Source organism: Equus asinus, chromosome 29 (genome assembly GCF_041296235.1).
Source record: "Equus asinus isolate D_3611 breed Donkey chromosome 29, EquAss-T2T_v2, whole genome shotgun sequence".
Classification (NCBI taxonomy): Eukaryota; Metazoa; Chordata; class Mammalia; order Perissodactyla; family Equidae; genus Equus; species Equus asinus.
The window spans coordinates 25,633,031-25,645,472 of NC_091818.1; the positions used below are offsets into that span (position 1 = coordinate 25,633,031).

At 37.0% G+C, this 12,442-nt stretch overlaps 1 protein-coding gene across 2 annotated transcripts in view; it reads left to right on the forward strand.

Moving 5' to 3' along the window:
- C29H10orf67 (chromosome 29 C10orf67 homolog) overlaps positions 1-12,442 on the forward strand; it is a 145,845-nt gene that overhangs the window by 113,890 nt on the left and 19,513 nt on the right. For both annotated transcript variants that reach the window (XM_070500959.1, XM_044762301.2), the window contains 2 exons: positions 12,114-12,194; positions 12,281-12,341. In XM_070500959.1, the coding sequence (XP_070357060.1) occupies positions 12,114-12,194; positions 12,281-12,341 (142 nt within the window). The remainder of the gene's footprint in view (positions 1-12,113; positions 12,195-12,280; positions 12,342-12,442) is intronic.

The following is a 12,442-nucleotide window of genomic DNA, read 5'->3' on the forward strand; positions in this document are numbered from 1 at the left end:
ATGCTCCATGCTTGGAATACAATAGTGCACATGACAGGTCTAGCTCTTTCCTTTACAGCCTACACATTCCATGAGATCTTGGGCTGGTCTGCCTTGTCAACTGTTTACTTGCAGAGCTTAGAATAGTGCCTGATGTACCGTGTAGGAAAGATGAACATTAAGCAGGAAACACCAAATTTTAAATTATGTATTTGAATAAATGCAATGAAAGGGAAGGTTTGCTGTTTTCTTATGATTGCGATATATTTCAGAGACGGTAAACTGTGCCATTTGAAGAGTTTCCCTGGTGTAGCCATCACCTTAATCAAGGTGTAGAACATTTCCATCATCCCTGCAAGTTCTCGAATGTCCTTTTCCAGACAATACCTTACCCACATCACCTGCCAAAAAAACATGGTTCTGATTTCTGTCCCCACAGGTTAGTTTCGCCTGTTCTTAAAATGCACGTAGATGGAATCATACAGTCTGTACCCTTTTATGTCTGGCTTGTCTTACTCAGCATAGTGGCTTTTAAGATCCATCCATGTGATTTGTGTGTACTGGTGGCAATTGTTTCTTTGTATTGCTGAGTAGTATTCTGTTGTATGAATAAGCCATAATGTGTTTATCCATTCTCCTCTTGATGGACACCTGGGCTGTTTCCAGTGAGGGGCTATTTTGAAAACAAAAAGTCTGCTCTAAACATTCTGCAACAAGTCATTTGTGGAAATATGTTTTTGTGACACTCTGGTAAGAATGGAATGGCTGGAACGTAGGAGTATGTATGTTTAACTTTATGAGAAATTGCCAGTATTCCAAAGTGATCGCGTCATTTCACCTTCCCACCAACAGTGTTTGAGAGTTCTTGTTGCTCCACGTTCTCACCAACTGGATACTGTCTGTTTATAAATGGTAGCCGTCCTAAAACGGTATCTCATCGTCATTTTAACTTGCACTTCCATGATAATTAATGATGTTGAGCATCTTTTCATGTGCTTATTAGCCATTCTTAGACCATCTTTTGTAAAAGGACTATTCAAGACCTTTTTTAAAATTGTGGTAAAATACACATAACAACATTTACCACCTTAATCGTTTTTAAGTGTACAGTTCAATACTGTTAAGTATTTTCACATTGTCGTGGAACCAGTCTCCAGAACCCCTTTCATCTTACAAAACTAAAACTCAATACCCATTAAACAACAGCTCCGCATCCCCCCCCCTCACTTTTGTCTGTTTTTAATTATTATTGGGTTGTAGCATTTCGTTATATATTCTGGATACAAGTCTTTTGTGAGATATATGTATGGCAAATATTTTTTCCCAACCTGTAGTTTTTCCTACCATTTTTAGACAGCGTCTTTTGAAGGTCAGAAGCTTTTAACTTTAATGACGATCAACTTAGCTCTTTTCTTCTGTGGCAGATGGCATTTTCTTTGGCGGTGACTATATCTAACATTGCACATACACTTCTTAGGATGTGATTTTGATCTTCTTTTTCCCCTTGAATTTCACTGCTTCCTTTGTTCTAATTCAATTGACATATATATGTCATATACATATACATATATATGTCTATTTCTAAACCCTCTATTTTGTTCCATTGTCTATTTGTCTGTCCTTTTGCCAATACTATACCATCTTAATTAATGGAGCTTTATAGTAAGTCTTGAAATCAAGTAGTATAAGTCCTTCACTTTTATTTCTCTTCTTCAAGATCGTCTTGGTAATTCTATAGCCTTAGGACTTCCATATACATTTTTTATTTTATTTTATTTTATTTTTTTGAGGAAGATTAGCCCTGAGCTAACTGCTGCCAATCCTCCTCTTTTTTTGCAGAGGAAGACTGGCCCTGAGCTAACATCCGTGCCCATCTTCCTCTACTTTACACGTGGCACGCCTACCACAGCATGGCGTGCCAAGCGGTGCCATGTCTGCACCCGGGATCCAAACCAGCGAACCCCTGGCCACCGAAGTGGAATGTGCAGACTTAACCACTGCACCACTGGGCCAGCCTCCTCCATATACATCTTAGAATCAGCAAATCAATTTCTTTTTTAAAAAATCCACTAGGATTTTTTATTGGGATTTTATTGAATTGTATTTCTTGAGTCTCTTTAGCCAGTGATTTGTTTCAGAAACCAAAGACCCAAATAGCTATCAGATACCTAGTCTAAATAAATCAACGACAAGGATTTCTCTTTAGGTTTTGAGGCTACGATCTATGGCAACTAGTCGACCTAGTCATCCAGTAAAAGCTCACCATGATTGTGGCTTTGCTTTAAATGATGGGTTATGATGCTCTCTCACTGAGCTCAGGCAGACTCTTCACTGTTATATCTTTGTTATGGATTATGCTTTTCATTCATGGCCTTTCTAGCTTTGAATTCCAAATCTTCTGTTATTAATTTTGTTACTCTGATGTCTTCTTGTTTATATTTTATTGCTGTCTTTGCTCAATCTTTGATATTGCTGTGTCATTTTCTTTTAGTTGTGAACTTTTACGTAACAACATGATTGGAATTTAGTTCTTTAAATCTAACACTTATTTACATTTAATAAGAAACAAACTAGACACGTTTATCAGCATAAGCGATATATTTGGGTTTATCTTGTCATCTTATTTTATACTTGCTTGCTCTTTTCTTTGTTTCCTGGCTCATGTAATATGAACCACATTTTGCTTATTTTTATTTTCTGTATTGTAGTGGTAAGCTTTAAGGTAAAATCAAATACCCACCACATTTCTGTAATTATGAAAACAAGAACCAGACCATCTTAACCCACCCTGGGTAAAACAAGAAGTTGTGTATGTTTTTATTTCCCCAAGTTTCATCTCAGCCTTAATTTCATCAATATATGCCTCCCTTCCTTCTAGTCTTTGTTAATTTATTTTGTTCAGAGAACTGCATTATTATTACACAATTTGTCTTATCACATAAAAGTATTTTTGATTAATTTTATTTTTGCTTTCAATTTTGTAACCACACGAATAGCCATTATTTATACTTATATTTACCTGTTTATTTTTAACCTCACAGACTACTTTTTAAAGTAGTCACTGACTTCCATTCTTCTTGAGTTCTTAATTTTGATTTATTTCTTATAAACTGGACCATGTCTTTGAGTCTTTTTCTCTTTTCTAGAAGGAACGTTATCTTCACCTTGCTAGCCTCGACCTGAGGCCAGTTTAATATTTGTTTGTTGCTCGTTGACCTGGCTTATTTTCCCCGTTTGGATATTTATAAGCTATTTTCTTTAACCCTGAAATTTAAAAGCATCACTAGGATGTGAGTAAACATCATTATTTTATTAATTTCCCTTGAATATAAAGAGCCTCTCTGATCTATAACTTTGTCTTTTTTTTCAGTTCAAACATGTTCCTTATGTACACTTTTAATGATTGCTTCTGCAGGATTTGTTTTTGCTCCTTTTTTAGAAACACTATTGTAGGTTGAATATCTATTTTCTGTCTTCCATAGTTATCACATTTTCTTTAATGTTATGTTGTTCTCTTGGTCCTTTTCCTTGACATGTTGGAAAACCTTTCCAGGTGGCACCCCTCATCAAACTTTCGCAAATTGGTTTCAGGTGTGCCGAGAGAGTGATTGTCCTTGGCCCTCCAGGTAGCAGGGATGGGGGCATTACTGGGGTGGCCTGGACCTCTAACCCCGTAGTCTAAGCCCACGAGCAGCCTTGTCCATTTCTCCCAGTGGTCTCTACAAATAATGCCATTTTTGTGTATACTACGACAGGCTAAAGGTTAGGAAAAATTACTCTACACCCTATTTTCTGCAATGTTAGTTCCAATCTTTACTACCTCTAACATTGGTTTGAGTTCTGTTATTGCATAGTTAGCAATCTCCTCATATTTTATGTAAATCTTTTTATCTTAACCTTTTTCTCAGCCCATTCTCTTCTCCTTGTGTAAGGTTTCCCATTCTTAAGCTGTTAATTTGAGGTCAAGTCTCAGTAAGATGGTCCCTTTTGTCTCTAGTCTGAATTTTTTGTTTCTTTCTTCCTTTTCTTTTTTTTGCTATTAAATAAGCTATGCATATGAAAAGGATGAATGGAAATACGAATGTACAACTTAAAGAATGATAATAACATGACTACCTGTGTTCTTAGGACCCAGGCCATAAAATGACTCTTTCCATAGGTCAGAAGCCCATTAACACACCCTGTCCATTTGCTCCCAGAGGGGACCATTGTCCTAATTTTTTTCTTTAGTTTTCCTTTACAGTTTTTGTCACCTGTGCATGTATCCCTAAGAAGTATGTTGCTGACTTGTACCTGTTTTTGAACTTTCTATAAATGAAAGAATATAATTGAAAAAAATGTTTGTATTCTTCAGTGATTTGCTCCATATTCTCAACATTACATTTCTAAGATTCATCCATGTCAACGCTTGTGGTTGTAGTTCACCCACTGCGAGTTCTCTATTGCAAGAATACATCACAATTTATCCATTCTGCTGCTGATCAACATCTGGGTTGGTTCTCATTTTTTTGCTGTTGTGAACATTGTTGCCCTAAACATTCTTGTAGTTTCACCTGATGCACACAGATAGTATTTCCAGGTTTTACACTAATAACAGAATTGCTGGTGGTCAAGTATTGGTCTGCTCAAGTCTATGGACGAGCTGATCTGATTACTACAACACAAGTATGCTGGCTTAAATACAATTGAAGTTTACTTCTCTTTCATGTCATAGTGAAGAAATGAGCAGCTCCAGGCAGGAGTGCCCCTGAGGAGCACTCCACAAAGTCATGCTGTACACAGGTTCCTTCAATCTTACTGGTCTGCCATTTCCTAAGATGGTTACCTCATCCACATCAATAAAGGTGATCAACTCCATGTCCATGGGTTCCAGACAGGAGAAGCAGGAGGTGCAAGGCAAGCTTGTTTATCCTTAATGTATGAGACCCAGAAATGGCGTGCACATCACTTCTACTCATGTCCCACTGTCTGATCTCATTGCAAGAGGCTGAGAAAGTGGGCAGCCAAATGCCCAACCAAAATATTACCAAAAGAAAAGGGAAGACCAGATATTGAGAGAAATGAAAGGTCTCTGCCATATAAGGTAAAGCCAAAGCGTTTTCCAAAGTAGAATTAGTAATTAACACTACAGCCAGGAGTGGATGCAAGTTTCCGCTGCTCCACGCTGTCTCCACCACTGACCTTGTCAGACTTTATCATTTTGGTCAGTCTCATGATTGTGTAATTGTTTCTCCCTGTGGTTTTGGGGGTTTTGTGTGTGTGTGTGTGCTTTTGTAATTTGATTTTTTGCATTTCCCTGATTACTAATGAATTTGATTGTCTTTTTACATGTTTATTAGCCATTCAGGCTTCCTCTTTTATAAAGTTTTCAAGTTTTGGTCTTTTGTTTCTCCTGGGTTGTCTTTTGTTTATTTATTTACAGGAATTCTTCATATAACTTGGATATTAGTCCTTCCTCAGTTATATGTGTTTCAAATATCTTCTCCCACTTTACAGATGATGTTTTGGTATCTTTTCACAAATAGATGTTCTTAATCTTAATGTTAGTTTAATAATTTTTCCTTTTTGCCTTTACGTTTTTGTGCCTTAAGAAAACCTTACCTAAACTTTAATCGAAAATATATAGAAGACTCTGGGACTGACCCTGTGGCCGAGTGGTTAAGTTCTCATGCTCTGCTTCTGCGGCCCGGGGTTTTGCTGTTTTGGATCCTGGGCGTGGACATGGCACTGCTCATCAGGCCATGCTGAGGTGGCATCCCACATGCCACAACTAGAAGGACCCACAACTAAAATATATAACTATGTACTGGGGAGACTTGGAGAGAAAAAGAAGAAAAAAAGAAGAAGATTGGCACCAGTTGTTAGCTCAGGTGCCAATCTTTAAAAAACAAAAAGCCCATTATACCTTTAAATATGCATATTTAATATTTAATATATTTATATATATTTAATGCATTTAATAATATAAATATAATGTTTTTATATAGATATATATGGTCTTCTCTATGATCTTTAAAATTGTTTTGTTTTGCCTTTCAGATTTAGAGGTTTAATCCACCTAGAATTTATATTAGTGTATAGAGAGGAAGACATCTGATTTCATTTTCTTTTATATAGATAAACAATGGAACCAGCAACATTTATTGAAAAGTCTATTTTCTCCCCCGATACACAATTCTGCCTGTTATATACAATATTAAGGGTTCACATATGTATATATGTGTATATATATATATATATATATATATATGTGAGTCTGTTTCTCCCTTCTGTTCTACTGTTCTATTTGTCCATTCTTGCACCCATATGACACTGATTTTATATCTACACATTTATTGTAAGTCTTTTTCTGATACGGCAAATACCTGTGCCCTGATGTTCTTCAAAGTGCCTTGGCTTTATTGAATTTTTGCATTTCCATATAAAGTTTAGAATCAGATTGTCAATATTCACAGAAAAAAACAAAAACATAAGAAACAAAACAAAACAAAAAATTCTGTTGGCATTTTGATTAGAAGTGCATTAAATCTACAGATCAATTTGGACACAATCGGCATCCTTATGGAACTGAGTCTTCTCATCCTTAAACACGGTGTATCTCTTCTTTAGGCTGGATTTCAATAGAATTTTAGAATTTTCTGCACAGAAATCTTGCAATTTTTAAAAATTTAATCTTAGGTACCTTGTATTTTTATGCTCTAATGGAGGAGATGCATATTTCTTCGTGTAATTGGTATCAGGTTTTGCTTTATGTAATTTGAAGCTGTGTTATCAGATGCTTGATGCTTTAGCATTGCTGTATCCTCCTGGGAAACTGAGCATTTTTCGTTACGTAACGACCTCTTTATCTCTCCAAATGCTTTTTGCCTTAAAGTCTATTTTGGCTTTATAATACTACAGCTGCTTAACTTTCTGTAGGTTATTATTTTCTTGGTATATCTTTTCCTACAGTATCGCTTTCAACCTTTTGTGTGCTTATGCTTTGGATGTGACTCTTTTAGCATATGACTAGTTTTAGACTTTGTTCTTAATCGGGTTTGACAATCTTTATCTTCTAACTGTAATATTGAGTTCGTTTAAATTTATTGTAATCCTTGATACATTTGGATGTCTATTTTCTTATGTTGTGTTTTCTGTTTGTCTTTCTTCTTCTATGTATTCTTCTCCTCTCCTTGAATCCTTGTGAATCAGTTAATTTTTTTCTCATTGTCATTTGGGAAGTTCTAAACTCTGTCTCTATCAGGGAAGTCTAAATTTCCTCTATATCTTTACCATCCTCCTGAACACTAAAAGTTCTTTGAGCCATTAAATTTCCATCACCACCCACTATCAGTCTATTATGCTATTATATCATGCATTCTAATTCTGTTTTCCTTAATCTCCATGGTATATAATTATTATAGGCTCATTTGGTGAATATTTGTTTAGATTTACTTATATACTTACCACTTTCTTTATTCACAATTCCTTCTTGTATCTCAGACCTTCCCTCTGGGATCACTTTCCTTCTGCATGAAGTACATTCATTAAATTTCTTTACTGGGCATCTGCTGGTGGCTCACACTCTCAGTTATCATTTGATGGAAAGTGTCTTTATTTTTGCTCCTGTTATTGAAAGATATTTTCACTAGGTGTAAAATTCTAGGTTGATGATACTTTCCCTTTACACTTGAAGATATCATTCCACTTTCCCCTGGTTTCCATTGTTACCATTGAAACTTTTTGACCTCTCTTTAACTGTGGTTTTCTTAATGTTAATCTGTCTCTCGTCTCTAGCTGCTTTTAAGATCTTTTTCTTTAACATCCTACAGTTTCACTGTGATGTGTCTAGTTGTAGATTTCTTTTGTTTATTCTGTTTGAGATTCATTGGAATTCATTTTTTCTTTTTCTTTTCTTTTCTTTTTTTTGGTGAGGAAGATTAGTGCTGAGCCAACATCTGTGCCAACCTCCTTCCATATTTTTGTATGTGGGATGCCTCCACACCATGACCGATGAGTGGAGTAGGTCCACACCCAGGATCCGAACCCGCAAACCCCGGCTGCCAAAGCAGAGTGTGTGGAACTTTAATCACTCGGCCATGGGGCCGCTCCTCATTGGAATTCTTGAAAGTGGAGATTAGTTTCTTTCACTAGTTCTGGAAAGTTTTCAATCACTATCGCTTTATATTTTCCCTTAGCCCTCTTCTCTCTCTCTTTTGAAACTTTGATTAAATATATGTTATACTTTGTCCCTCTGTCCTCTATGTTCCTTTCCTTTCTTTTATATTTGATGTAATTCTGTCTCTCTGAGCTACATTCTGGATAGTATATTCCATTCTGTCCTTCAACTTATTGTGTTTTTTCACATATGTATAATTTTTCTGTTAAAACTGTCCCCTGAATTTTAATTTCAATTATTATATTTATCATTGTAAAAAATGCATAAGTAAATTTTGTTTGGTTCTCTTTTCAAATACGTTTCCTAATTATAGCAGTCCCCTCTTATCCATGAGGGGTACATTCCAAGGCTCCCAGTAGATGCCTGAAACCTCAGATAGTACAGAACCCTATAGAGACTGTGTTTTTTCCTCTACATGCATATTTGAGGTATGACAGCAAAACGAGCATGAATTTCTTTATCCTTCTTCACAATTTCATGGGTAGAAGAGTAGTTCTTACCATAAATCTTAGCAACCTCGGCATATGATTTTTTTTCTTTCCTTATCAAGTTGAGAACTTTCTCCTTTTTTCTTAAAGGAAGCACTTTATGGCTTTTTTTTTTTTTTGCTGAGGAAGACTGGCCCTGAGCTAACATCCGTGCCCATCCTCCTCCACTTTATATATGGGACGCCTACCACAGCATGGCTTGCCAAGCGGTGCCATGTCCACACCCAAGATCTGAACCGGCGAACCCCAAGCCGCTGAAGCGGAATGTGAGCACTTAAGTGTTACACCACCAGGCCAGCCCCTATGACTTCTTTTGATATATCCAAATTGCCAGCATCACCACTCTTGTGCTTTGGGGCCATTGTTAAGTAAAATAAGAGTTACCTGAACACAAGTACAGTGATACCGTCACAGTAGATCTGATAATGAAGACAGCTACTGAGTGACTAACCGGTGGGTAATGGATACTGTGGACAAAGGGATGATTCACGACCCAGGTGGGACAGAGCAGGAAGGCTCAAGATTTCATTATGCTGCTCAGAACAGTGACCAATTTAAAACTTAAGAATTGTTTACTTCTGGAGTTTTCTATTTAATATTTTCAGACCGTGGTTGACAACAGGTAACTGAAACCTTGGAAAGCAAAACCACAGATAAGTGGAGACTACTGTATTCACCATCAAGCTTCTATTTCTTATTTCTTGAAACATAGTATGCGTACTTATTTTACATTCTATGACTGAAAATTCCTGCATCTGAAGTTTTAGATGGCCTAATTCTACTATCTTTTGTTTCTGCCGGCAACCACTCATGATGTGTGTACAGATTTTGCACAATGACCTGCTTGCTTTCCTTGGAAACTGATTCACAAAAATACTTTGAACCCTTGATTGAAGAGGAATTCTTCTATAAAAGATTTAAATGTGCTTCCTTCAGTTGCCATGAGCGCCATCATTCTAGATTTAATTCTAGTTAAAATTTAAATTTTTTCGCTTATGGTGTTTCAGACCATAATTGTGAATTCAGCTTAAAAATGACATGGACTAGTTAATGGTTAGGAAGTCTCAGGAGAGATCTTTTGTCTACTTCAACTAGGGGCCAACCTTGGAAACAGGTGTCTTCCTTGCAGACTGCTTAGGAGAGCCTTGCTTGAAGTTGCGTTATCCCTTGCTGAAGTGGTAGCCTTTTGGTCCCAGATTTATAGTGGTGACAACTCCTGCATACAATCGTGAAGCTTGACAAATGCTCTCAACGCGGACAGTAGCTCCAGGATAGAAGGCTTAGTTTTCCATCTTCTTTTAGTCTTAGATCTGAGCCTTCTTGATTTTTCCTCAGCTTATGGCTACATTTAAGAACATAAGAAGTGAAAGTCTTATGTTGATTTAAATTCTGCTCTTGTGTTTTAATCACTAGTAATCTTTCCACATCACATCCCTAATTCCTTTGCATTTTATCTCAGCTGATTCTTTTCCAGAGACTTCTGCTTGTATTTCTTAGAGGCCATATATTCTTGTACTGTATTGTTGGGGCAAAAAAGCTTAATGAAGTTTTCACCTAGCTCTCATAATAGATCATTTTTAAAACTATATGCTTCTTCTGGTTTCAGGATACTGTTTCTTTACCTGATTCTACAGCTTTTTCATAGTCTCTGTTTTATTTACTCTTTTCTCATCCTTGACAGGGTGAGATCTGTTGAAACCCAATTTATCAACTGCATTCTCTTATGTATTGCTCAAATCCCCCTTTCACATCTACACTTGAAAGGCAGGCTGTGTGCACAGGACCTATTCCTGACCCCAATTTTAGAAGATTTTAACTTTACAGCCCTGTCATAGAAGCCGTATTTTCTCCTACACCCGCTGCTTGAAGGTATGAAACAATGGACTATATTAGAACTTAAATTCCCAGCAATCATACATTTAACACACTTCTTTTACCATTTTCATGAAAGACTTCAAGGTAGTGAAGTAGTGACATCTAGGAGAAGAATTATCTAGACAGGGAAGGGACCATTGGAAGGCCCTAAGGTAGCAGTGGGCCTGGTATGTTAGAGAAACACCATGGCATCTGGTGTGGCTGGAGCAGAGTGAGAAAGGAGAGAAAGTAGTAATAAACATGGTCAAAGCATAATAGGGACTTTGATTTTTTTTTTCTCTATGTAAAATTGAGAGCCTTTCAGAGATTTGAGCAGAGCAGTAAGACAATCTCACTTAACATTTTAAAGCGACAACACTGGCAGCTATGGAGAGCAGAGGCAGGGGGGAAAAGCAGATTAGGAAGCTATTGAAATGATGCTGGTGAGAGATGGTGGCACGGCTTGATCACCCTGGTAGAGTAGATGGGCAAAGTAGGGCAGATACATGCTGGAGTACTATGTAGTACTAGGTCCTATGCAGTACTAGATTTTAGGTATACATAGCAAAATGGACAGACCTTTAAAATGTAGTGTTTGGTGAAAGTACTTAGTACTTAGTGGAAAAGTGGGAACACAGAACACACAAGGTATACTGTTTTTACTTTGAATCTAAGATGTACTCAACATTGGTTCAAGATTTTCTAAATCTCTAAAAGAGAAAAAGTGCTGCCAATGATACTGTGACACTTCATCTATTTTAAGATGCATCCCAATTTTAGGGATGTTAAAATATCAGAAGGCTATGTCTTAGAATCAACAAAATAGGGTATCACATAACGCTACTGGCATAAATTAAAATACATGCACAAAATTACACATTTTTGCAAGAATATATTCAAATAAAAAATACACATAAAATATTTAAATAGTTTCTTTGAGGGGGAGACACAAATGGAGTGGGAGTGGGCTATGGGGGATAGAAAAATACACGCAAACACATTTATGTTCATGCACATATGCATACATACAAACCAACAAGAGAGAAGCCTTGAATAGGGAAAAATCTCACATAAATCCCCAGGGAGCATCCATGGACCTCAGACCTCTCTTTGGTAAACAAGCTTAGTGTACCTTTGACCTTTTCCACCTGCACATTTTTAATGTCGTGATTTCCTTTGCAATATATGGTGTTGGTGACAGTTCTGCTTGCATGTTGCTGCTTCTGAACTCGCGGAATCTAGGGTTTTGCTTTGTCATTGTTCAGTTCCTGGGAATCAAGACCATCACTGCGGTAGCCTTCAGGAGCTAGGAGGTGCTGTGGACGACCCTATGGCACCTGACCAGTTGCAAATAGCAAATATCAAATGGGGTAGGGATAATCCAAAGGAAGCAGAGTCAGAAGAGACATTGAGGGAACCATTTTTCTTGAATTTTCTCTCAAAGTAGCCAGAATAAGGAAGGAGCCCATTCCATGGGTTTAAAGGAAAGGATTTCCCCAGCCATATTAGAGCAAATAAGTTAGGAGCATAGTTTTCATTCCTTCGTTAATTAAGCGCTGAAGAACATTCTACCCCCATTGATTTGAAAATTATTTCCCCTAGATAACACAGTGAATACTTTTTGTGTCTTTCAGAAAGTAAAACCTTTATTAGTGCAGTCTAAAGTGAACCTGGCAGAATCTACAACTTCTGTAAATGATTTTCATGGAGCTTTGGTCAGTAGATTATTTTTTCCCTATTAAACGTTTGATCAGGTGATGTTATCCTACCTCAGTAATGAAAATTTTTGGTTTACCTACAGATAGAAAACAAGTACCTGGACATAGACGGTGATCAGATAGCCTTTGTGTCTTCAACAAAAGGTAAGACTCTCTGTTGTTGGAAAAAAGGTTTACACGCAGAATAGATGCTTAATCTAGGTGAACATTGCTTTTCTTCCTTGTCCTGAAGTGCTTGGTATTCT